General features: G+C 43.6%; 1 protein-coding gene across 2 annotated transcripts in view; it reads left to right on the top strand.

Annotated features, from left to right (window-relative positions):
* Window positions 1-27,051, top strand: part of WDR59 (WD repeat domain 59) — a 69,289-nt gene extending 42,238 nt beyond the window's left edge. Inside the window, exons 18-27 of one of the 2 annotated variants that reach the window (XM_084906692.1) lie at window positions 3,991-4,144; window positions 8,157-8,213; window positions 13,134-13,267; window positions 14,578-14,659; window positions 16,581-16,693; window positions 18,525-18,675; window positions 18,771-18,843; window positions 20,008-20,134; window positions 20,289-20,431; window positions 25,501-27,051. In XM_084906692.1, the coding sequence (XP_084762818.1) occupies window positions 3,991-4,144; window positions 8,157-8,213; window positions 13,134-13,267; window positions 14,578-14,659; window positions 16,581-16,693; window positions 18,525-18,675; window positions 18,771-18,843; window positions 20,008-20,134; window positions 20,289-20,431; window positions 25,501-25,736 (1,270 nt within the window). In that variant the 3' untranslated portion in view covers window positions 25,737-27,051. The remainder of the gene's footprint in view (window positions 1-3,990; window positions 4,145-8,156; window positions 8,214-13,133; window positions 13,268-14,577; window positions 14,660-16,580; window positions 16,694-18,524; window positions 18,676-18,770; window positions 18,844-20,007; window positions 20,135-20,288; window positions 20,432-25,500) is intronic. The other variant, XM_084906693.1, reaches the window with a different exon arrangement.
* Window positions 27,052-27,300: the final 249 nt, after the last annotated feature.

Raw genomic sequence — 27,300 nt, 5'->3', positions numbered from 1 at the left:
AGTCATCACTACAGTCATTACTTCATTCTAGACCATTTTCATTACCTCGGAAAGAAACTTCATATCCCCTTAGCTCTCACCTCTCCTCCTCTATTCTTCCAAACTCTAATCTACTTTCTCCCTATAAATGTGCCTATTCTGGACATTTCATATAAATGAAATCATATAGTATGTGGTCCTTTGTTTCCTTTGTGACTGGCTTCTTTCATTTGGTGTAATGTTTTGAGGATCATATATATATATACACCAGTATATGCTCCACATTTTATTTATTCCTTCATCAGTCAGTGGGCATTTGTGTTATTTCTACTTTTTGGCTATTATGAATAATGCTGCTATGAACATTTGTATACAAGCTTTTGTGTGAACATACGTTTTCACTGTTCTTGGATATTAGCTAGGAATGGATTTGCTGGATTATATTGTAAAGTTTTTTTCTTAATTAATAAACTTTATCATTTAGAGCAATTTTAGATTCATAGCAAAATTGAATGGAAGGTATCGAGTTTTGGTGCACTCCTCCTGCCCACTCACACAACATCCCTCTACTACTGTTTTTTTTTTAAAAGTATATTTTATTTTAATTAATTAATTAATTTTAAATATATTTTATTGATTTTTTTACAGAGAGGAAGAGAGAGGGATAGAGAATTAGAAACATCGATGAGAGAAAATCATTGATCAGCTGCCTCCTGCACACCCCACACTGGGGCTCTGCCCTCAACCAAGGTACATGCCCCTGACCGGAATCGAACCTGGGGTCCTTCAGTCCGCAGGCTGACGGTCTATCCACTGAGCCAAACTGGTTTCGACTATTTTATTGATTTTAGAGAGGAAGGGAAAGGGAGAGAGCGATAGAAACATTAATGATGAGAGAGAATCATTGATTGGTTGCCTCCTGCTCGCCCCCTAGTAGGGATCGAGCCTGCAACCCAGGCATATGCCCTTGGCTGGAATTGAACCTGGGACCCCTCAGTCCGCAGTCTGATACTCTATCCATTGAGCCAAACCAGCTAGGGCATACTACTGGTTCTAAAACTTAAATATGTTGTATACCATAGACTTCTGGTTCTACAGTGTGATGACCATAACTTCCAAATCCTACTGCTACAAATACCTGGATACATTGGTGTAACATATTAGCATACTTATGAATGAATAGCTGAGCTAACAAGAAAGGAAGGAGATTGAACCAGGTGCGTGAGCAGATGCCTCTGCTGTCCTGGGAGTTTGCCAGTCTCCTCAATAATCCAGGCAGATGAGACACTGGTCCCACAAAAACTAGGAGTTAAGAGCTAGAGACCCTGTGTTATCTGGGTTCCTTATTTGAAAGGTTCGACTAGAAAACAATCGCATCCTCTCTAAGAAAAGCAAGAATATTTGGATCTGAACTTTGGATCAGAGGGGAAATGTTCCTAATTAGAATGTTTTTCATACTAGCAGTATTTTATTGACCAGCACCCAAATCAAGAACCAGCGCATTGCCCTCACCCGAAAAGCTCCCTGGTCCCTGTGCCCAGTGACCACTCTTCTGACTGCCCTCATTGTAGTTGAGTTTTGCCTGTGTTTGAATTTCACCTAAATAGATTCATGCAACATGTACTATTTTATGACTGGTTTATTTCGCTGAACTTAATGTTTTTTTAAATTGATCCTCATTTTTGCATGTATCCATAGGGTCGTTGTATGAAAATAAAGCAGGTCATTCCTCCTCCTATTGATCACCATTGGATTATTTCCAGTTTGGGGCTATTTTGTATAGACCTACAAATACAAGTCTTTTTATGGATGTGTGTATTAATTTCTCTACCCAAGGAGTCAAATCCCTGGGTCATAAACATAGGTGTATCTTTAATTTTATTAGAATTGCCAAAAAGTCTGTTCCCAGTGTTTGTACCGTTTTATACTCTTTGCCAGCAAGGTTTCAGAGTTCTGATTGCTCCACATCCTCCCCAAAACTTCACCTTTTCAGTTGTTTTACTTCAGCCATTGTGGTGGGTGTGCAGTATTACGGTTTTAATTTGCACACCTCTCGCGATGACTGATGATGTTGAACCACTTTTGTGTGCTAGTTGATCATTTGGCTATCTTTTATGATGTGCTTTTATTTTGCCCAGTTTTTGGACTGTTTCTATTATTTATCTGTGGTAGTTTTCATTTTGGTTGCAAATCCTTTGCTAGATGTATTGATTTCTAATCTGTGGCTTGTTTTCTCCCTCCTTAGTGATCATTGATAAACAGCATTTTTTAATTTTGATGAAGTCTGTGCCATCACTTTTTAAATTCTACAGTTAGTGCTTTTGTGTCCTATCTAAAATAATCTTTGCTTATCCCAAGGTCATGAAACTATTCTTCTGTGTTTTCTTTCAAGAGAGTGTAGTTTAAAATTCCTTATTAAAAGTCTGTAGTCAATTTCAAATTAATTTTGTGTATGATATGAAGTAGGAGTCAGTTTTTTTGTTTGTTTTTTTTCTAGTGGAAATAATTTCATTGTCCCAGCACCATTTATGGAAAAGATTTTTCTTTTCTCAATCTGTGATAATTTTGTTGAAAATTAATTGGTCGTGTGTTTGTGGATGTATTTCTGGACTCTTTTCCCCTTAATCTATTGGTCTCTCCTTATGCCAACACTAGACTCTTAATGTAGCTTTACGTAGTAAGTTTCCAGTCTGATAGTGTGAATCCTCCAAGTGTATTATTTTTATTCAGGATTGTTTTGGCTGTCTTACATTTCTATAAAAGATGCAGTCAATCAGCTTATTGGTTTCTCTGATAAAGCTCAAATCTTGATTGGAATTGTGTCGACTCTGTCAATCACTTTGGAGGAAATGTAATCTTTTTTTTTTTTTAATGTATTTTATTGATTTTTTACAGAGAGGAAGGGAGAGAGAAAGCTAGAAACATCGATGAGAGAGAAACATTGATAAGCTGCCTCGTACATGCCCTTGACCAGAATTGAACCTGGGACCCTTGAGTCCGCAGGCCGAAGCTCTATCTACTGAGCCAAACTGGTTTCAGCAAGAAATTGTTATCTTAATAATTTGTAATCTTCCAATCCACGAACTTGGTATACTTCTCTGTTGTTTTGGGTCTTTAATTTCTTTTAGCAACATTTTATATTTCCTTTATTTTTTTAAACCATTTATCCCCCCTGTATCCTTCTCCACCTCCCCCAACCCTTCTACCCCCAAAAATCATCACACTGTTGTCCATGTCCAAGAGTTGTTTCTCTTTTTTGCTTTTTGCTCAATCTCTCCAACCCCCAACTCCCCTGATAGCTGTCAGCCTGCTCTCTAGCTATGAGTTTGTCTCTGTAATATTTTGTGTTTTCAATGCACATTTTTTCCATTAAGCTTGTTCCTAGGTATTTGATGTGTTTTGATGCTATTGTAAATGAAATTTTAAAAATATTTTATTTTCTAAATATTTGTGTCTAATATATAGAAAACCAGTAGATTTCTTTTTTGTTTTGTTTTGTTAATCCTCACCCAAGAATATTTTTTCAGGGAAGGAAGGGGAAACAGAGAGAAAGATGGATGTGGGAGAGAGACATCGATTGGTTGCTTCCTGCATGTGCTCCAATGGGCTGGGGCTTGAACCTGCAACCCAGGTACATGTCCTTGACCGGGAATCAAACCCAAGACCCTTCGGTGTGCATGTAAACATTCTAACCACTGAACAACACCAGCCTGCCAGTCATAGTAGATTTTTATAGATTGGCCTTGTATCTAAACTCACTTATTAGTTTTAGTAGTTTATAAAGTCCTTTGAATTTTCTATGTATGTAAGCAGAAACATTCTCTGCTTCTTCTGTAGATAAGGTATTTTTCAGTTCTGAAAGTTCTATTTAATTCATTTTTGAGAGTTTCTATTTCCTCCCCATTTTATCCATCTTTTCCTCTTGGTTTCATCAAATGCTAAGAACGGCACTGCTTAAGAAGATGGAAAGATTGAAGCCAGTATGGATAATGCTGCATTTTCCAACCACAGATCTCTCTCGGCCTTGTCTGCTTATCACACTGGTTTGATCGCGCCAATGAAGATCCGCACAGAGGCTCCTGGGAACCTTCGTTTATACAGTGGGAGCCCCACTCGCAGTGAGAAGGAGCAGGTCTCCGTCAGCTCCTTCTACTACAAGGAGCGGGTAAGCAGCAGAGCCTCGGCCTTTGATTCCTAGCCCTTCCCTGGATTCTTGTTCTTTGTCTCCCTACTTGCCACGCACAGCAGCTAAACTGGCAATCCCCCGTAGACTTTCACTGTCATAAGTAGTTTGTTAAAGGAAGACCATTGTTTTGTGCCTTCCCATTGGCTTTACCTACTAAAAATGTACCTGGGAGGATCTCCCACTCAACCCTATTCTTGTAATCCCCATTCACTAAGTTGATCCTTCTTTCAGATAGGATCAACTTCAGATTGATCTTTAGATCTTCCTTGGTATTCTGATGTTCAACTTCATTGAACATCAGATCTTCCTTGGTATTCTGATGTTCAACAAATTAAGGGTATTCTGAGGGATGGGTGTCTTACTGTATTTGCAACTTCATATCTGTGAGAAGTTTTAAAGTTAATTTCTAAGAGGTTTTATAGTTTTCCTAAGTCTACACTGAAGTACCCATTTGAGTGGACCAGTTTATATAAAAAAAATCACTTGAACCTGGCCTTATGTTCCTGAATTCTTAAGGAACTCATCGTCCCTAAAGTAGCTATTAAGCTGTCAGAAGCCTTCAGTGACGACAGTGTAGAGAGAGTTGGCAGAGCGTAGGAAGGACTCTGAGAACTCTTTCTTGTCAGATTGAGAGTCTGGTTTAAACCAGCTTTTAATTGACATGATGTTTTAAACAGAGTTACCACTGCACTCTCACAAACTCAGTCCAAAGGGATTCTTTGCTGTTTGTCCTGCACTAATGAGGAAATGATGGATCGACTATAATTAAAACTTTTTAAATTGGATTATTTAAAATGAACCAATTTCTAGCAAGCGTTAGAGGTGTCATCACTCTGATTGCAGCTATACTATCTAACATTCCTGGTTCTCACTGATAGTTGGCTGTCTCTGACTTTGTCATCGGAAACGAATGGCAGGAACTGATGCTTGAGACAAGACCAGACTCGGGCAAAACCATTCAGTGGAACAGGGACCATGATTTTTGTTGTTGCCTTTCTGGCCAATTTACTTCACATCTCTGCTGGAATGAATCCCCCTGGCTGTCACAGACCTTCTTGGGACGCCATATCTTCCCAAATTTTTTACATTAAAAAAAATTATTTTAAATGCAAGCTGGCTGGTAGCTGCCTAGATGATCTGATAAACTGGTTGGAACTAAGGCATTTTTAAAAATATATATTTTTTATTGATTTTTTACAGAGAGGAAGAGAGAGGGTTAGAGAGTTAGATACATCGACGAGAGAAAATCATCGATCAGCTGCCTCTTGCACACCCCCTACTGGGGATGTGCCCGCAACCAAGGTACATGCCCTTGACCGGAATCTAGCCTGGGACCTTCCAGTCCGCAGGCCGACGCTCTATCCACTGAGCCTAACCGGTTTCGGCACTAAGGCATTTTTTAATTGACATCATGGTTGGATAAACATGGGAGTTTTCTTTAGCATCAGAGCCAGGTTGAAGAGATCTTTTAGTTGAATCATATCATGTGCTGCTCATGCTTAGATTCGGATTGGGCAAAACACACAGACTAGCACTTTTGATTCTGACAGTGTGTAAAGGCCATGTTGAGTCAAAGTGACTGCAGTTCCCAGTTGGGATCTCTCCTGATGTGGAAGCATTTGTAATGCCCACACTCATGTGTTGGGTGGTCTGGCCTCTCTTACTACAAACAGCACGATCAGAGAGGGACCAAAGGAAGGGTATTTCAGTTTGGGGTCATTCCCACTGTGCTGCTTCTCTACAGAAAATGGGCTGTGAAATCCCCGAGGGTCACATAATGAGTGTCTTTCAGTTTTATTTCAGATGGTGAGCAAGTAAAATGGGAGAGACCCTTTTATTATAATTGTATATGAAACTTTTACATTGCTATATAACCTATGTACAGGAAAGTTCACAAATCATAAAAATCTAATTCAGTGAATTAATAGTCATACCGGCCAGGAAATAGAAAATTACAAAAACCCCAGAATCGCTAGGGAAGGAAGGCACATTTCAATGGATAACATAAAGTAATTATTAGGTTAAAACATATGAAATGAGTGCTATTTGGCCATTTTTGACCTTAAAGAAAAATTTTAGTTGGTTCAACATAATATGTTAAAATGAGCAAGTCAGTTATTTTGTGATGAATCTGAAATAAATTCATCTCTCCTTAAAGCTTGTTCATGTCCATCCCTACATGGACAAAGGGGGCGGATTAAAGAAATGAGATACAGCCATGGTATTGTCCATCGGGCTTTTTATCTTCCTTATGGACAGCAATACGGTTCTGTGCCTTAAGGAGTATTTTCTGATTCTCGGGTGTCTAGTTTCTTGGGGCAAATATTATAATAGCACTATCATTACTTTGGTTCTGGAAATGATTCCATTTTACTAAATTTTTGTGTTTTTCATCCCAGATCTTTCGTCTACATATTTCTATTCTTTTTTAGATTTCTATCCCTGAGATCTTGAAAAGGCATTTAAAAATATTTTTATTAATTTTAAAGAGGAAAAGAGAGGGAGAGGGAGAAATAGAAACATCAATGGTGAGAGAGAATCATTGATCAGCTGCTCCCTCTCCTGGGGTCCAAGCCCACAACCCAGGCATGTGCCCTGACCAGGAATGGAGCTGTGACCTGGTTTTCAGGTTGACCCTTAGCCACTGAGTCTCACCACTATGTTCTATTCAGCCAAATGTTCTCCAGATGGAATTCCAAGGTTGCTCCTAAAAATTTAAAAAAGTGAGACATTTAAAAAAATATATATATATTTTTAATTGATTTCAGAAAGGAAGGGAGAGGGAGATAGAAATACCAATGATGAGAGAATCATTGATTGGCTGCCTCCGGCATGCCCCCCACCAAGGATTGAGCTTGAAATCTGGGCATGTGCCCCGACTGGAAATAAACCGTGACCTTCTGGTTCATAGGTTGACGCTCAACCGCTGAGCCACACCAGCCAGGCTGTGAGATACTTTTTATAGGAAGTTAGAAAACACAAGAGTGCTGCTAACATTCATTTGGTAACTGGGCTAAATATTAATAGTTGATGAAATATTACTTATTCTATGGAAAGCCCAGAGCTTATGAGAAACATTAGGCTTTACCCTATAAACATTAAAAAATTTCTGCAACCTGTGGGGGCAATGTTAAAATATGTACACAGATAATAATTTAATTAAAAAAATGTAAAAAAAAAAAAAAAAAAAGAATTTTTTAAATGGAAAAATTCAAATATATGCAAATTAGAAAAAAAATTTCTGCAACCTCCCACATTTGCTTGTTTATATTATGAAAATAGCTCTAAAGTAAATAACTGGGGAGGTCGTGAAGTTGCTAGAATAATTTCTGATCTCCGTAAACAGTGTGTATGCTCCTAGTTTCACACCGATGCTCATGTTGTTAGGGAGAGTGCCCTTAAGAGTGTCAGTCCTCAGCCTTAGCTCCCTCTTCCCTGCATTTCTCTGGGGCTCTTGCTTCCCATGGCATCATTCTAAAAATAGTCCCACCGTCCCAAGGTCAAGGTCTCCAGTTTCTCCAATGCCCTTTAGCTACGCACCCCAAAAAAATGTGGTGTTGAGTGTATGGAAGAACTCCTTCCTTTTTAGGAATGGGGATATTCTCGCACATACACATGCCCCTGAAAGGGTAAGCAGAGTCCCCCTGTGGCCCTGTGATCCTAACCCTCGTTAGTTCCTTTGGTCGTAGTTCCTTTGTCAGAGCGGTGTGGACATCAGCTCCTAATATGTTGAAATGTGTTTTGGGCTGAAGAACAATGACATTGAAGCTGGGTTTGGAGAGTGATGGGTTGGGTGGGAGGAGAGGGAATCCATCCACCGCTGTATTTCAGTTCAGATTTTGTAGCATTTCAATCCTGATTTTGTAGAATATTATGGTATCATTTAATCCATCAGTTGTGTGGGAAGCTTTCATTTTATTCTATATTTTTCCCTTTTAATTTTCTCGGTGTTTTTCTTCCCTCCTCCTGGGTGTAACGTTTTCACACACAGATGTCTCCTCGCTCTGCCCGGCGACGTTGGTCCATACAAGCAATTAACGACTTCCCGGTACTGTGCGCTGTGCAAATGCTCTCCTTGACTAATCCTGTCTCTGCCCAAAGGCCCAAGAATAAAATGCCACCTGCCTGGCTTTGAGGAACCTGAAATGACAGGCTGGCTGGGTGTCAGGATCAGCAACCATAAGTTCTCATTCCTGGGAGTCAGGTGCCGAGGACTGCCTCCTGGTTCCCTAACAGTTTCAAATGGGCGAATAGTTAAGGACTGTGAATGGACTTCTTTGAAAAGAAAGCTCAGTACTGGGTTTCTTGGAAAGAACCCCGATTGTAAGCCTTCAGCTACCTGATTTCATTTGGAGTGTTTGTAAAATCTCACAGAGCTTTCAGAGCCTACCTTTGGCCTTGGGAAGCAGAGGAAGATATAAGGGGCTCCCACCACTGTGTCTGTTTTTATCGTCTCGGTGTAATTCAAAGAGGACAGTGCCCATCTCATCCACTGACATGACACATAAGCTAGTTTTAATTTTTTGGAAATTTCCTGGAACAAATTCCCCCCCCCCATGTCCTCAGTTTTTGCATTGACAGTCATACCCGGACATCTTCTCTTCCTTTCCTTCCTTTCTTCCTCACTCCTATTGCCCATCTCCCCTCTCTGTCTTCCTCTCCCACCCCCTTTACCAGTCAGTAGTGCCATGGGGACCTCAGGCTGTGCAAGGCAGTCTTGGGGCATTAGCTTAAATTTCATTTGGTGTAAAAAATACTCAAGGGGGGTAGTTCTATAGCCTTTTCACATAAAAACCAGTTGAAATCAGGAGCCCTGACTAGCAGGACCGCAGTGCAGCAATTTGCAGGTGGAGCCTCCAGCACGGCCACCTCCTCCAAAGGTCTGTCCCAGCCAACCCACTGCTCACTTCACTGGCTTTCCCAGCAGGCCCCTGCTGCTACTTAAACGGGACTCATTGGGACGCCCTGCCCACTCTGCTGATTATGCACTGTTGATGGGGTTGCTGCGAAGCAGTTGGTGGCTTATTCTTGGGCTGTTTTTACATTTTACCCATTTATTGACATCCATGTTGCCTCCGGTTGTAGCAGTAACACTGGTGGTACAGTCGCAAGCTGGCCGTTGGTTGTCATTCAGTGCTATTTGCACCAATGCCTCCCTCCCGCTTCCTCCCACCCAACTCCTTCCCTCTCCGTCCTCTTTCCCGTGATTCCATGAACACCTTCTCGGTATGTTCAGAGGAGCACCCTGGTGCTCGTTATGTGATAGTTTGTCTGTCTTGCTTTGCCTCTCCCCTCAATCCCTGCTCATAATCTGTGGGAAGGGGCATTTTCTCTTGATGGGACATTGAGAAGATTTAAGAGACATGCAGAGTCCTTTGCCTCCCAGAGTACTGATTTTACCGCACCGAGAAGTATCCATGTTTTAGCCGTCAGAGTGGGACTGGAGCAATGCAGGAGGTTTAGAGGGCCTTTGGGCCACAGGGTCCTCCCCTCCCCTGGAAAGATCAACCGCACTCAGGCTGGTGTGTCATGGTTCTTTGCCTGTCGTCACCTGACAGTAGCATAGATAAGAGAGACTCCTAAAATTGCCACTAGATATCAAGGGGAAAGGAAGTCTTGGGAAAATGTGGATGGAATACGAACCCTTTTAATTGTCAAAGCTCTAAAAGAAACACCCTGAAAAATGGCCCATGCTTGTTAGGGAGCAGCAAGGATTTGAGATTTGGCTTGTCTTCATTTAGCAGCCTTGTTTTATCTGACTCCCCGAGGAACGGGCCACTAGACAGGATTACTGAGTGACCCCTGTAGCAGGAAGTGGGGGGATTTCGTATGTTAAAACCACCAATCAACAAATTTAAAAAGGAACTGTTGCCCTAGCCTAGCCAGTTGGCTCAGTGGATAGAATGTTGGCCTGTGAATGGAAGGGTCCTGGGTTCCGTTCCGGTCAAGGGCACGTACCGTGGTTGCAGGTTCTCTAAGACAGATGAACAAATGTGGGCCTAGCAGCCTGACTGGCCTGTGTTCAGATCTCAGCTCCTGTGAGTGTGGCCCTGAGTGTGGAGGCAGCAGCCCCGCTGTGAGCGCCATGGTGAGGCTCGCCCTCGCATGGCGGGAGCCGTCGCAGCAGGAGCTGATGTCAGTCCCGACAGGCTGGCCTTTCAGTCCCAGGTTAGACGTTTTCCCACCTACGGGCTCCGGTGTAGCCATTTGTAGGCAGGCTCTGAGGAAGTAAGATAATTGTTCATGATCTTCCCTTTCTGTTACCCATGTCCCTCTACAAGCTTCTTTGACATTCTAGAAATATTCAAGTCTGGTAGGAAAAACATTTTAAAGTGAAGCTAGTCCATTTGCAAATGAACCACTATGGGCACATGGGTCTTCCCCCCCCCCCCCCCCCCCCCCCCGCAAATATATTTCATTGATTTTTTACAGAGAGGAAGAAAGAGGGATAGAGAGCTAGATAGAAACATCGATGAGAGAGAAACATCGACCAGCTGCCTCTTACACACTCCCCACCGGGGATGTGCCTGCAACCAAGGTACATGCCCCTGGTTAGAATCGAACCCGGGACCCTTCAGTCTGCATGCTGACGTTCTAGCCACTGAGCGAAATCCATTAGGTCTTAATATTATCTTTTCATTGGGTTTGCTTAGAAAGGCAGGGAATTGTGGTGGTTTTCACTGTGGTCTGAAAGCTATAGGCCACATCCCTCGTGAGCTTCCATTTGTTTCCCAGGTTTAGTTAAACAGAACTGGTTCATTGCTCAATGTTTCAAGTGTCTCTCATTTCTCTTTATAATGAGGAACCAAAGTGACTGCCTGGAACTGTTTTAGAGGCCTTCTAAACAACCCTAGGACCAAATTAGATGGATCATTCTCCCTACTTTGTCTAATCTTTTTAGTGTAGATATACTCTCTCCTTCCCTCCCTCCCTCCTTCTCTCTCTCCCACCCTCCCTCTCTCTCTCCCTTCCTCCCTTTCTCTCTCCCTCCTTCCCTCTCTCTCTCCCTCCCTCCCTCTCTATCTCCCTCCCTTCCTTCCCAGTACCTTCTATCTCATGTGAGGCTGTGGGGCCTGTGGGTTTGTCATTTCCTGGGATTTTTAGAGTCCTGGAAACCTGGATGAAAATCACAGTGAAATGAATAGGTGTACGTATACTCTCCCTTTTCTGCTTACCCACATTGTGGTGTTCCTGTCTCTGCCAAACCACCCTCCCTATGAGAACCAGTCATACCATAGTAGTAGGCAGGCATGACGACACCGTCTGTGTTGGTTCACACTGCCTGGCTCCAGTCCATTCTGACAGGTTCTTTGCTCTTTAGCACACTCTCCCCTTGCACCCACGTCAGGATATTTGTGGCTAAAAATGGTAGCATTTTTTGTGAATACTCACACAGTTCTAATTTTGACAATAACAAGGGCTAGCAGAGAATTGAAGGGCTACCCCGCAATGATAGATTAAGCTTCCTCTTGTGTTGCAGAGTATTGTCTTGTGTACGGGTAAACAGTAAATAGTAACTGAACTCCTTCTTCAGAGCAAATGTGTTAAGGTCCCAAATGATAATGTAGCCTCTATATTTACCAGTTATGATAAGCAATCCCAAGTATTTCAGCTAATCTTTTTCATTTGCTGTCCATGAATTAAGTCCAGGTGTCCTGGATTTAGTAGGTCCATAACACTTACTAACCCCATAGGAAGTTACATCATTGGGCAACTTTGGGGTTAAACGGGCCATCAGGGTTCAGAGATGTCCTAGTATAGGACCTTGGCTAACTTATGGAAGGGTGATTGTATAAAAATCACTTGTGGAAAATTAATTTGTGAGTGATCTAAAAATGATCCAATTACATTTCTGAAGGTTTATTCGCATTCATAAAAATTATAGATCTTAAAATTGTGCTCTTTGAATCTACAGAGTGTTTACTCACTTCTCATTGTGCCCGTATTAACCTTGGGAGAGTGGAACGACAGAGCTCGGCCCGAGCCATCCGTGAATGAAAGGAGACTGGCATGAGATTAAATTCACAGCAAATAAGCAATTCGCCCAGGGTCACCTTGAACAAAGGCCAATAAACCTTGGTTTTCTGATTCCAAATTGCAGGCTCTTTCAGAAAGGCTCCTTTTGCACCCTTTGTTAATAAATATGTCTCCCTCCTTTCTCCTTAGCTGAGTCACTTTGGTGGGCCCCTTTTTAATTTCTGGCAATAACATGAAATAGAATATCACTCCCTTGGTGGGCTGTCATTGTGAAGATACCAGATGGTGCTGCTCTCTAATAATTCCCATTTTCTCAGATATCTCTCATTTCCCACATCCAGGCTCCTATGTAGTGAGGCTCCGGGGAAATAAGATGGTTGCTCATGATCTTCCATGTCTATTACTCACGTCCCTCTGCCCAAGCATTTTTGACATTCTAAAAATGATCACTTTTAGAAATAGTTCACGTCTGCCAGGAAAAACAAGGTAATTCTCCTTGAGCTGCTAAGTTTTTCTGTCTGCCTGCCTGCCATAGATTAAAATTTGTAGAGCCCACACTGGATTAAATTCTCAACAGATCCTATTAAAACTTTCTTAGGCGGGAAAAAAAAAAATACACCAACTTAGAACCTAGGGCTGAACCCAGCCTTAAAAGTTGCTCTTTTCCCACATTTTTGTGGTCTTTACTAACTTCTTTACCTGCTGTTCTTTTTCTTCCTTATTTTAAAAATTCTGGCTTCAAGGTGTCTGTCTGTCTTTGAGCACAGCTCTGCAGCGGGTGCTTGTTCTCCTGTTAGGATTTTGGACCAAGAGCTCAATGCCCTTTGTTATCCTTTCATTTCCTATAGATGCTGATTCATATAATTGGGGGCATGATGTTGTAATGCAAAGTCTCTGCAAATTACCAATGACCCAACAATGATGTGCTCTGCAACTAGAGGTTTCCACTCGGCAAAGTCCCCATTAGTGACATCTTGTCATCCCCCCGCAGAAATCAAGGAGATGGAAGAGCAAGCGCGAGGGATCAGACTCTGGCAACCGACCAATCAAGGCTGCTGGGAAAGTGGTCATCCAGGATATTGCGTGCCTCCTTCCTGTTCACAAGTCACTGGGAGAGCTGTACATGTGAGTTCGAGGTTTTAAGTGTGCCAGCCTATCATTTAGTCATGATTATCAAAGGGTCCTCCACCCCCATTTTTATTTTTTAAGTATTGGAACCCTTTCTTCAAAAGCAGTTTTAGGAGTCGCCCAGCATATTAGCTCCCTATTATTGCATAACAAATTACGACAAACTTGGTGGCTTAAAACAACATACACTCATTACCTCACAGTTTCCCTAGTTAGGAGCCTGGGCATGCCCAAGCTGGGTCCTTGCCCAGGTCTCGGCAGGCTGCAGTCATGGAGTTGACCAGACGGTGTGCCTGTATAATGCTCAGGGTCCGCTCCCGGTCATGCAGGTGGCACAGAATTCGGTTTCTCGCAGCCTTTAAGCGAGGTGAGTTTCACCTTGATCGAGACCAGCAGGAGCGTCTCCCTGTCACTTCATCTGAGTAGATCAGGCTCACTCAGGGTAATCTCCCTTTTGACCAATTCATAGTCAACTGATTGGCAATAACCTAATTGTGGGAGTGACATCCCCTCAGTGTTCACTGGACTCACCCCACTTAAAGGGAGGAACTTACAAAGTACTTTAAACAGGGAGCAGAAATGTTGGGAGCAGCCTCAGAGTTCTGCCTCCCAGGCCCAATCAGGAAAACAGATGGAGCAGAGCCACTTTGGCTGAAGGGAGGTGGGAGGTGAGTGACAAGCATACAGAGGCCGGCCTCTGCTTCCCCTTCTTCCGAGCCTGAACACATGACAGAAATATTCATTCTGTAGTATATGCACAGCATACCACTCTCTGTGTTAGAAACTGCCGTGTTGTATGTCTTTCAATCCATTTTTAGTCAACTCTCAAGTCTAGGGAATTTTGTAGCTAAGCAGGTTAGCAACGGTGTCTGTTTCTCCACCCTCCCCCTCTCCCCCCCCCCCCCCCGGCCTTGAGAGAGAGAGAGGGAGAGATTTGTTGTCTCACTTATCTACACATTCATTGGCTGGTTATTGTATGTGCCCTGACCAGGAATTGACACGCAGCCTTGGCGTATCGGGACAATGCTCTAACCCGCTGGGCCAGCAAATTGGTTTTTGAGTCTGGCCTCCTCTTCTGGCTTCAAAGAGGTGAGCGATTTCACCTTCCCCAGGCCTGAGCCCACAGCATAACCTCAGCTGCTAGCTAAGCATTTTCTTCTTACATGCAAAGGGATCTTTAGGCCAGTACAAAGAAAACATTTTGGTGACAAGCAGAGAGGCAATTTTCAGTCTGTTTATTAAACAAGGAGTAATTGATTTAGGAAGTTAGATCAGAAAGGAACTCTTTGATTCTTTTTACATTTCAGATTAAATGTAAATGATATTCAAGAAACGTGTCAGAAGAACGCCACTTCTGCCTTGCTTGTTGGAAGGAAGGATCTTGTCCAGGTATGTCCATCCCCTTTGCTGGAATCTGGATTCCCCCCCTTTCCCCAGCGGGGTGTCTTCACTTTGTAGTTGTGGTTTAGTGATATTTCAAGGTGTCTCCTCTTTTTCAGCTTCTCTCCCATTTTCTTTGCCAACTACAGGACAAAGTAGCTTTCTAAATCCCTTGGATGCTTTTCTTAATAGAGCTTAGTTGAGAGGATCCTAAAGCTTTTGCTAACTATTTTTTATTGCATCTCTTTTCTGTTTTACTAGTAGTACTATGGTGGTAGTTGCATACCAGATTTAGGTATCTGTATCTTTACCATTTATATTCTCAGTTCCGTGTTCTTTTTATTTTAAAAAACATTTCTTTAGAATAGACACGTTCAGTTTTAAAATACAATATGATCTTAAAAATTTTTTGCAGGAGCACATCAGTATATTAAAGCAAGCTGCTCCTTTATTGTTTTTTAACTTTATTGAGAATATAGTCCATATACCATGTGATTCACCATTTAAAACATACTATCTAATGACTTTTAGTATAGTCACAGAGTTTTGCAACCATCACCACAAATACTTTCAGAACATTTTCATTACCCTAGCTCTCAATCCTTCTCCCTCACCCAGCCCTAGGCAACCACTAATCCACTCTGTCTCTGTTGCACCTTTATTCCTTAGTGCGAGGATTAGATTGAGCAATGGAAACGACTAGCTGTTGTCTTGTCCACTCAGTTTTTCCCCCTTATAACCCTCCAAATGACCCGAGCTAAAGCCTTCCCTCAATTTCTATTTGTAGAAAACCCCTAGGATTTCCATTTGTCTCCTAAAAAATACTGTAAAGTTTTTGCCCAAACCCTGTTAGGTGAATATGATCTATTTCTATAAGAATTTAGCTACCTAAAGTCCCGTGAAGAAGCCAAACAAAGAAGTAGAAACATTGTGGAATGTATAACAGGAGGCACAGGTGTAACTCATCACCGTAGTGATGTAATCCCGGACTCTCTCAGCCTCTGTATCTAGCTGGGGTAAAAGTAGTTTTACAGTTGTGAAACTGTAAAACACAGCTTATTCTTGTATTATTTTTTAATTATTGTATAATTTTTCATACAAACAACTGTAAGTCACTTTTGCCCCCCCCCCCTGTATTTGTGAAATGGGAACCATAAGAATAATTACCTCATAGGGTTGGTGGGAAGATTGGTAAATGCAGTGCTAAGGCAGACCCAATGTTCATGCTCTGAAAAAAATTCTCTGAGGAAGTATTACTTCCTAAAGTGTATTTTAAAAAAATATTTTTATTGATTTCAGAGAGGGAGAGAGAGAAACATCAATGAATGATGAGAGAGAATCATTGATTGGTTGCCTCCTGCATGCCCCACACTAGGGATTGAGCCCACAACTTGGGCATGTGCCCTGACTGGGAACCAAACCGTGACCTCCTGGCCATAGGTTGACACAGCGTTTTTCAACCGCTGTTCCGCGGCACACTAGTGTGCCGCGAGATGTTGCCTGGTGTGCCGTAGGTGCAGACAAGACAAGAATTTTATAATTTTTCACTATTTTGTTTACTTAATATTTCATAATAAAGTAATTATAAAATAATTTCTTTGTGTTTATTTGATTCCTATTCAAGAGAATTACTTTATATATAGTCAATATAGGCACAGAGTTAAATTTTTTAACATTTTCTAATGGTGGTGTGCCTCGTGATTTTTTTCATGAAACAAGTGTGCCTTTGCCCAAAAAAGGTTGAAAAACACTGGGTTGACACAACCACTGAGCCACACGGCCTACAATTCTGTGTTTCTGTAAGCTTTCAGCTTTGCAGCTCTCGGAGGAGCAAGGGCGGGACGTACGGGGAGGAGAGATGGGATGCGCTCATGCTTCCTGTTCCTGTCCTCACCAGTCTGAGTTTGGGTGTTTCTCTTGGTCTGTCCAGGTTTGGTCGCTGGCTACAGTAGCTACAGATCTTTGCCTTGGTCCGAAGTCTGATCCAGATTTGGAAACACCCTGGGCTCGGCATCCATTCGGGCGGCAGCTGCTGGAGTCACTGTAGGTTTTGAGAGCTGAAAGTGAGGAAAAGAGTGATGTAAATTTTAGGTCTGTCAACACTTTCAAACTTGTTGTCTAAGAGGAAAGTGCAGAGGCCCGAGGAGTGAGAGGTGGAGGAAGCGAGAGCTCTCCTTTTGGTGCCACAATAATTCTGTGCCAACTAACTTTTTTTTTTTTTAATATATTTTATTGATTTTTTACAGAGAGGAAGGGAGAGAGATAGAAAGCTAGAAACGTCGATGAAAGAGATACATCGACCAGCTGCCTCCTGCACACCCCCTACTGGGAATGTGCCTGCAACCAATGTACATGCCCTTGACCGGAACCTGGGACCTTCTAGCCCACAGACCAACGCTCTACCACTGAGCCAAACCGGCTTCGGCCCAACTAACTTTTTACAGCAGAAGGAACTATGCATCATTTGTCATCTCTCACAAGGATGTGAGACTCATGAGTCCTTTTGAAGCGTAAGCCCATAAGTGACGTCAGTCCGAACACAGAAGTTTGAGCTCTTGAGATGGTCAGTTTTGTGGGTGCCGTGGAGCTTCGCCCCAAGAACAGATTGAAGAATTGCACAGTGGGCTTCCTGTTTTCCAGGGGCCACCATGCTTTCACCCTGTTAGGCAGTTTGGGAAAACACTGAATTTGCTTTTGGCTTATTGCACTGAATACGGCATACTAGAAATAAAACGTGCACGTGGTTTACAACCGGCTAAGCCTCTTGGATCTCCGTAACAGTGAGGCCAGGTCCTGAGGGAGAAGCAGAAAATCTCTGCTGTTTTTCAGGGGAAGGTTTGCTTAGTTTCTGGTGGAGGCCAGACCTGGGACAACATGTGCTCACACTTGAGTTGCCTCTGAGTAGCGCAGGGATGATAATGCTTTCTCACACTTCATGTAAGACTCACTTAGGATAGTGAGAGTGAAGCACCTTAAAAAACATTAGACATTGCTCGGTAGGAAAGTATCAATATTATTCCATCGCAAAGGCCAAGCCCCCCAGTCCCTACCTCACATTCTAGCCCAGTGGTCCTAAAAGAGGCAAAGAGGATGTGAGGACCTACAAGTGAAGCTGTTCCTTGTTCTTTTTTTTTTTTTTTAATTTTTATTTTATTGATTTTTTTTTTTTTACAGAGAAGAAGAGAGAGGGATAGAGAGTTAGAAACATCGATGAGAATCATCGATCAGCTGCCTCTTGCACACCCCCCACTGGGGATGTGCCCGCAACCAAGGTACATGCCCTTGACCAGAATCGAACCTGGGACCTTTCAGTCCGCAGGCTGATGCTCTATCCACTGAGCCAAACCGGTTCCGGCTGTTGTTCTTATTTAATAGCTCACTTTCCTGACTCCCCCTCTTGAGTTGACGAGTGCCTGCTTGCCGTCCTGTGGGGGGAGGGCTCTCAGAGCGCCTTCACAAAGCCATAGGCAACGTGAACGAAGTTTCGAGGAACCCCCAGGAAGCAGGGTTCTGCCCTGGAGTTGGGAGGCCGCATGGATGTCCTCACTCAGATGTCACCTTAGTCTGCTTAGTTCTCGGAGAAGCTTTGTTCCAGTCGGAGCCTGTGCCTGGTGCCAGCTACAAGCTTTCAGATTAGTATTCTAGGTCATCTGTAATACTTTGATATATTTTATTCCAAAGCAGATTTAGCCAAACTCCAAGTAGATCAAGCCTCTGGATCTATAGAAAGCCCTGGTACCTGACAAGGGTTTTTGAGGAGGAACTGAGCATCCTCTCTCCCCTATTCCTGTGGCAACAACCGCCATGATTGTGCTAGCATGCTTCCTCCATCTCTTCTGTTGACTTGTTTTCTCTCTCGCCTCTTCCTCTCCAGGTTGGCTCATTACTGCCAGCTTCGGGATGTGCAGACGCTGGCCATGCTCTGCAGTGTGTTTGAAGCCCAGTCCAGGCCTCAGGGGATACCAAACCCTTTTGGGCCTTTTCCCAGTCGTTCGTCTAATCTGGTGGTGTCTCACAGTCGATACGTAAGCTTGCGATTTTCTGGTTTGTGTCTGGCGTGTCCTAAAGGTAAACCTTCATGGTGGGTGGTGTCCTGATGCCGCCCCTGTTTGTTCTGCAGCCCAGCTTCACCTCCTCTGGTTCCTGCTCAAGCATGTCAGACCCAGGGCTCACCACCAGTGGCTGGAACATAGGTTGGTACGAACCTGACTTAGTCCAGGCTGGGTGTTTAGGTCTCTAAGAGCTGCCTGTGAGTCATTAAAAACATGTAATCCTTAGTTGATGGATAGTCTCTGTTTTCTTTTGTTTCTCACTTTTCTTTATCTTTCCTATGATGGCGATATTGTAGTCGGCAAGGCCTGGACCTTTATGTTTGTTTGTTTGTTTGTTTGTTTTAAATATATTTTATTGATTTTTTTACAGAGAGGAAGGAGAGGGATAGAAAGTCAGAAACATTGATGAGAGAGAAACATCGATCAGCTGCCTCTTGCACACCCCCTACCGTGGATGTGCCCGCAACCAAGGTACATGCCCTTGACCAGAATCAAAACCTTGAGTCTGCAGGACGATGCTCTATCCACTGAGCCAAACTGGTTTCGGCTGGACCTTCATGTTTTAACAGGCCAGATTTTGGGAAGGCTTTGTGCCTTGCTGAGTTGCTTTACACCCAGTGACCTTGAGAAGCTGACAGGAGACTTCCCAGTATCCACCTTCAAAACCTAGCCCTGTCCTTCCTCCATCACACATGCCTGGTCATTGCTGTGTCCTCTTCAATGCAGAGAATAACACTGAGCCTGATTCCAGATGGCCATAGAGACCTATTTGATGTGTATTTGTGGTTTCTGGATTTTTAAAATTTCTTTTAAAAAATTATCTTAATTTTCTTGATTATGAAAAGTAATACATGCTCAGTGAAGAAAAAACAGAACGTATTGGATTAGAAAATAGTAATCATTGATTGCCCCACCTAGAAATAACATCTTGTTAACATTCCAGAACATCTTCTTCCAATCTTTGTGTATATGGGGTATAGGAGGGGTCATTCTGTATGTGTGATTATGTGTTCTGCTTTTAATCTCATCATGAGCATTTTCTCCTATACCATTTAAAAAGCCTTTATAAGTAATGACTGCCTAATATGCTACTATATCACTATACTGTAATTTGCTTGATCATTATATATGTACTTATCAGGCTACTTAGTAACACCAAGACAAAAAGGTAAGGCTAAGAGAAAGTTCTGTTTAATTATATTTCTCAGAATCTTCAACTTAGCTTATTTTTTTCTGGGGAGTTTATGGGATATTTTCCATACCTTCTCTGACTTTCACCTTCCCTTCCCGTTTGCTTTTCTGTAGCAGGGAGAGAGATAGAACACATTTCTTCACCTTGGGGAGAGTCTTCACCGGAAGAAATGCGCTTCGGGAGTCTGACCTACAGCGACCCTCGGGAGCGAGAGCGTGACCAGCATGACAAAAACAAAAGGTAACGGCCTTCCCGGGCGAGCTGTGGCTGCACAGCGCGTGGCTTCTCCCGGAGCAGGGCTCTTGTGTTAAGAAAGGTATATGAAGTGCCGTTTGGTATTAGGCTCGTTTTTTTCTTCAAGGAACTGACAGGAAATCTTTTGGATTTTTTCCAGGCTCCTGGATCCTGCTAACACCCAGCAGTTTGATGACTTTAAGAAGTGCTACGGAGAAATCCTCTATCGCTGGGGGCTGAGAGAGAAGCGCGCGGAAGTGCTGAAGTTTGTTTCCTGTCCTCCTGACCCTCACAAAGGGATCGGTGAATATGCATCTTATTTCTCTTCCCGTCATTGTCTGAAAGCTTCTTTAATTTAATTTATCCATAACATAAGACCTGAAATGAAGTTTCAGTTCCTTGTTGATAAGCAGAAATTGCGGAAGCATTCTGAGTCTATTTTAAGCTTCTGAAAGCCCTTACATTTCATGACAAGAGTCAATGTTTCTTGACTCTTCTATTGCATAGAAGTAGTTTTCTATGCAATACTCAGATATTGATTGGAAGTCGGACTAAAACTCCTCTTAGGCACAGTGCTAACACATGTCTCCTCATGGAACTCACAGACTAGTAGGGGAGAAGAATGAAGTAATTAAACATGGTGATCAATATTTAACAGCAAACAGAGGCCGCTGGGGCAGGGAGGGAGGGAGGAGAATCTTAGAAGCTGTTATGAAGTGCACTGTGAAGGCCTCTCTGAGGAGCTGAGGATGGAAAGATACGGAGCCCCAGTGCAGAGGCAGCTAGCGGAGCCGTGCTGGGAGAAATGACTTTTATTTAAACAAGTGAAGGGAGCCCAGTGTGGCTAGAACACAGTGTTGAGAAGAGTGGCATAAAATTAAAATTAGATATGATAATTAGATTATGATGATAAATTATACTCTATATATAAAGTAAGATTAGTAGGGTAATTAGGAACTAGAAAGTAAAGAATTTGGATTGTATTCTGAGTTCATTGGTAAGCTTCAAAGAGCATTAAGAAATAAATTACTTGCCCAGTTGGTGTGGCTCAGTGGTTGAGCATTGACCTATGAACCTGGAGGTCATGGTTCAATTCCCGGTCAGGGCATATGCCCCCGGGTTGTGGGCTCAATCCTCAGTATGGGGAGTGCCAGAGGTCAGACGATAAATGATTGATTCTTATCACTGAGGTCTCTCTCTTCTCCTCTACTTCCTTTCTGGAAAAAAAAGAAAAAGAAAGTTACTTGCTAGAGTCTGATATCTCACACATCATCTCTGACTGTCCCCGACTGAGCTCTCAATTTTCTTCCCGTCTTTTCTATCTTGGAATTTGGCACCACCATCTATCTACCCAGCTGCTTAGGCTGAACACCTAGGAATCATCCAAGCTTTGTCTCTCTTTCTCATCCACATTAGCTTGTGGAAGACTTAAATGGTATTCAAGAATAATAGGCGCTAATGCCATTACAAACATTATTATAAGATTTCAGAAAGGGAGGGCTGTGAAAGATAGATTCACAGGTAAAATCATTAAGAAATATATTTTCAACTTTAAAGTGTTTACTCTTTGGAAGAGTTAGGCTGCCCAATCACAGGAAATAGCAGGTAGTGAAAGGAAAATACAACCACGTTACCAAGGGTACTTGGTGTCCCTGGGGTGGAAAACCAGCTATTGATGCTCAAGCTTATCACATCTGCGGGGTCATCCTGTATCGGCAGCAAGTTTGAGGGATAAAGTGTTAACATTTAGAGCGTACATATTTATAGAAAGGCCTCAAAGCTTCATTTATTGGGGATAACTCTGGCCAGAGGTGTTTTTTTTTTTTTGTTTTTTGTTTTTTAAATTAATTTCTTTATTGATTAAGGTATCACATATTTGTCCTCAACCCCCCATTTCAATCCCCACCAACTCATGCTCCCACCCCCCTATTGTCCTTGACCACTGGTTAGGCTCATAAGTGTGCACATAAGTCCTTTGGTTGATCTCTCCCTTTTATCCCCCTTCCCTCTGAGGTCCAACAGTCTGGCCCATGGCTCCTTATCTCTTGAGTCTGTTCTTGTTCATCAGTCTATGTTGTTCACCATTTCCCCTAGATGGGTGAGATCATGTCCTACTGGAAATATACTTTTAAGAATAAAAAATGAGGCAAGCAATCACTGTTATGCTGAAAGGCATATGCATCAGTCTGTAGTGAGTTCTTTCTGGGCCACCAGTTCTTTTGATTCCCAATTTCAATGTCAAACAGTTCCTTATGTTTTTTGCTTTTTTTTTTTTAAGTCCCTGCAAGTCCGATGACTTTTGTTTCTGGTTGTTCCCTGTGGCGTGTGGCTGTGGGCTGTAGTGGTGGCTGAGCAAGGTGATTGCTTTGCCTTGTCGGCCCCGCCCCAGTTCCTGCCCTGGAGGTGCTCATCTGCTCACCTCAGTTTTGCACAGCAATTTTCTGCTTCAGCTGATTGGTTAATTTGTTGTCTTATTCATGTGGCTGGTTTTATTTACACTTGTGTAATAGGTGATGTTCATTAATACACACAGCTCTTCTGTATGGTTCACAAACCGGAGTCTTATGACACTGCATCTTAAGAGTTTTCCGGGAGCCTCAGGAATCTTAATTTTATTATTCTCTGTGCCAGAGTATTGTTACTGCCTTTTAGCTTGTCTATGATGAACCAGGAATGCTCCATTTTGTCTCCACCAGATTTCACCTGCAAAGCCTGTACCTGTGGGTATATCCCTTCTTCCATGAAAATCCTAAGTTTGTCAGGGATCTAGTAAAAAAACACCTCGACAGCTTTGTAATTTAAAAAAATTTTTAATTGATTTTTTTTTAGAGAGAGGGGAAGAGGGAAAGAGAGAAACATCGATGTGAGAGGAGAACATAGATCGAGTGCCTCCTGCCTGCCCACTACTGGGTATCAAGCCCGCAACTTAGGCATGTGCCCCGACTGGGAATCAACCCGACCATCCGTCAGTGCGTGGGACAACACCCAACCAGCGGAGCCACACCAGCCAGGGCCACAGCTCTGTGGTTTTGAACACACTTCATGTCTCTTTGCGCCTCCTACACGGGAGAAAGTTCACATGCACTCCAGCATGGCCCAGAGGTGGCTGCACACCCTTCTCAGCTGTTATAATGTCCATTCCGTTTTGTGTGATACTAAGAGGCAAGAGAGAAAAGAATTGCAACAGAGGAGGGTCCTCTGCTCAGTGACTTAGGTTTTTGAATTTTCTATCCTTGTGAATGTATGCCTGCTTAGAAGTTGTACACACCGCCAAAGGTTATTCTAATGAAATATTAGTTTAAGGTCTTAAAGTGAATAAGGATGTTAGAAATGATGTTTAAGTTGGCGTAAACATAAGAGAGGCACATTACTAACGATACGTTGGATTTTTTATATTTTATTGATTTTTCACAGAGAGGAAGGGAGAGGGGTAGACAGTTAGAAACATCGATGAGAGAGATACATCAACCAGCTGCCTCCTGCACACCCCCCACCAGGGATGTGCCCGCAACCAATGTACATGCCCTTGACCAGAATCGAACCCGGGACCCTTAAGTCCGCAGACCGACGCTCTATCCACTAAGCCAAACCGGTTTCGGCAATACGTTGGATTTTTTAGAGCGATGACATTTTAATACTGTTACCCAGATAGATGTGGAGAATAATTAAGTTTACATTTACAGTGACCTCAGGTGCCAAAGCACAACCCCTTTTAAAGGACTTGTTACTGTCATTCCAGTTACTGGAACACACAGTTTTTATACCCTTATCATCTTACGTGTTGAATCCCCTCAAACCCATAAAACCAGAAAAGGAAAGTTAAGAAATTTAAATGAATGAGGCTTTTCATGAGAGCATAAACTGAAGTTTCACATAATATAACAAGTTCTGCTTAGAGAAGGCGTGGGAATTTTTAAACCAGAATTATCAAACCAGTCTAACTTGGCTCACCATTTACCTAAGTAGGGCCACCATAAAATTTCCTCCGAAGTTACCGTGTATTTAAAGATTATTTATTGGTGCTTTTTTTTGCCTGCAAGCTGTCAGGAAGCAGAGGAACTGGCTGTTGTAGGAAGCAGGACAAGGGGACAGCCTGGGGAAGCTGGAGGACTTGGTGGCGGAGGGAGGAAGGCCCCTGTTGGAAGCTCTTGTTTTCTCAGGGAAGTGAGGGAAGAGGCCCAGGTGAAGGGAGCAGAGGTAGATGTGAGGGAGGCGTCTTTGGAATGTGGCGAGGTGTGAAGTCGCCACCTGGGGAGTGAAAGAGAAACTGAGTCAGAGTCCTGCACAGGCACAGCATGGTGTGGCCTTCTCGAAGGACCGCTCGGGGCAGAGGTGGAGTGGGCAGCTGATCGGGCTCAGCCAGGCCTGAGGTTGTGCCATGGAAGGAGAGAAGGCAAAGGAGCTGAGGATATTTGCCAAAAAGTGATTATGAACTTGGGCTGTGTGATTCAGGCTGAGCTCAGGGGAAACTGCAGCTCGAGGGGGGCAGATGGGACGAAAGTGAGTGATGGTGGTAGGCTAGAGGTGAGAGGGCAGTGACCTGAGAGGTCAGTTGTGCAGAGGGTTGGTGGCGTGGATTTTGAAGGCACAGTGAGTCAGGCCCTGCACCTGTTGGGGGTGGGGAGGGGAATGAGACACAACAGCTGCCACCGCTGCAGGCACTGGGGGTTGGACCAGGACCTGCGAGAGCCAGGCACCTGCCACCACCCCGGCCCGCACCCTGCCACCTGAGTGATGGCCGCTCCTCTTTATAGCACTGCGATGGTAAAAGATGGAAGATCACTGGTCTAGCCCTGGCTGGTGTGGCTCAGTTGTTGGGCATCGTCCTGTCCACCAAGAAGTCACTGGTTTGCCAAAGCCAGTTTGGCTCAGTGGATAGAGAGCCTGCCTGTGGACTCAAGGGTCCGGTCAAGGGCATGTACCTTGGTTGCGGGCACATACCCATTAGGGAGTGTACAGGAGACAGCAGATTAGTGATTCTCTCTCATGGATGTTTCTGTCTATCCCTCTCTCTTCCTCTCTGAGAAAAATCAATAAAATATATTAAAAAAAAGAAGTCACTGGTTCAATTCCCGGTCAGGGTACATGCCCAGGTTTTGAGTTTGGTCCCCAGGAGAGGGCCTGCAGGAGACAGCTGGTTGATGATTATCTCTTATCAATGTTTCTCTCTCTCCCTCTTCCATACTTTTTCTTTAAGATCAATTTAAAAACATACTAAGAGGGGGTGGGGGGAGAAAATTGCAATCATTGGTCTGATTGGATCCTACGGAGACCTGAGATGTATTCGTCCTCCTTAGCTCACAGTGCCCAGCTTGCTTTTGCAGGACTGAACTGACGCTGTCTCTTGTCCTGGCATCTCTGACCGTTCGCAGAGTTCGGCGTGTACTGCAGCCATTGCCGGAACGAGGTCCGCGGCACGCAGTGCACCATCTGCAAGGGCTTCACGTTCCAGTGCACCATCTGCCACGTGGCCGTGCGAGGGTCGTCCAACTTCTGCCTGACCTGCGGGCACGGCGGACACACCAGCCACATGATGGAGTGGTTCCGGACCCAGGAGGTGTGTCCCACCGGGTGTGGGTGTCACTGCCTGCTCGAAAGCACTTTCTGAGCTCACAGACCACGGGGACCGTCGGGAGTCCCAGAGGACCGCAGAAGAGCCGGTGACAAGCTCTCTGCCAGGAGAGGCTGAGTGCCCATCCCTCCCTAGACGGGGTGTCCCCCTCCCGGACTGCACAGCACTACGGGGCACACTCCACCGCGGAGTCCGGCCCTCTCCGGATTGGCCGCCGGTGGTGCGGATGTTGCTCGAGGTGGGTGAGGGCAGGCGTGCAGAGCCGTGTGGCCACGTGGAAGTTTTCTGGGAGACAAGCACCTGCCTCCAGAGCCGTGCTGACGTTTGAAGTGTAATCCTTAACCCCGGGCAGCATCCATTCTGATGCCGTTACAGAGCCAACGTCACACGCAAAGGGCAGTCTCTTGAGCCAAAGGACAGTGGCAGGAATTTAGTTGACAACGGACCTATGAACTGGTGGATAGCGGTTTAAAATACGATACTTAAATTATATGATGTACTGAAGGAACTCTTAAGATGTATTTTTTTGTTCGTTATTTTCCAGTTGCTTCCCATGGCTAATAAAATTCTAGTAATTGTTTCAAAAAAAGAGACAGAGGAAGTTGAACAATGACCTAGCGAATCTTTATTTTTTACCCGGCTTCTAATTGAGGTTGACGCTTGGATCGGAACAAAGCCAGTGCTCAGATTTTCAAAGGAAATGCTGATGTGCTCTTGTCACCTGGCAGGAGAAAATAGAACCTGACAGTTAAGGTTCTTCCCCACCGCAAGCGTCTTTGTAATCATTTCTCCCAGCAAATGGAGGCCGAGGCGGCAGCCAGCACTGAGGTGCAGCCTCCGCGGCCGCGCGCAGGGGGGCTGAGCCGCGGTAAGTGCTCCAGTCTCCCTCGCACACTTCGCCCCACGTTCACTGTGTTCCAGCCGGTTAGGACTCAGCTCTCCAGAACCATTTTCAACGCTCCCCATTCTGTACGTGCAGAAAAAGAAGTATTTTTTATATTGCTATTGAAATTCGTTTCCTAGAATTCTACCATTTCAAATTAATTAGCTTAAGAAATATAGCTACATGTGTTATACATCATTGTGTTTTAAACAACAGGTCAGGACTCATTAATGGATTGTGAAACCAATTAAGTGGCTAAAAACCGGCATTAAAAGAAATGAAATAGAGAGTAGAAGAAAAATGATCAGAATTACCACACAGAGTTAGGGTAAATATTGTTTTGTGTAACTTATTTACAAGTGTATATGCACACACTGCACATGTGTAGTAGTAGATCACAATGTAAATGCATTTTTTTTCCTGACGCTTATGGTCAAAACACATTTAAAATACTGCTTTGGATGTTTATACTTTGTCCCATGTGTTACTGGCTTAGAAAAGTGTCAGTCCTTGCCCTGGCTGGTATGGCTCATGGACTGAAGGAATGTATAGGAGGCAGCTGATTGTTTCGCTCTGACATCGATGTCTGTCTGTCTGTCTGTCTCTCTCTCCCCTCTCTTAAACAACAAAAACAATAATAATGATAAAAAGAACGGTGGAAGGGGTGAGCCTTCTGGGTAACCTACCAGCTTGACTTTGTTCCCCTGTCCTCGAGCC

Source organism: Pipistrellus hanaki, assembly GCF_964339955.1.
Source record: "Pipistrellus hanaki genome assembly, chromosome: 15".
Classification (NCBI taxonomy): Eukaryota; Metazoa; Chordata; class Mammalia; order Chiroptera; family Vespertilionidae; genus Pipistrellus; species Pipistrellus hanaki.
Note: the sequence above shows the minus strand (reverse complement) of the source record. Positions and strands in the feature narration are given on the sequence as shown.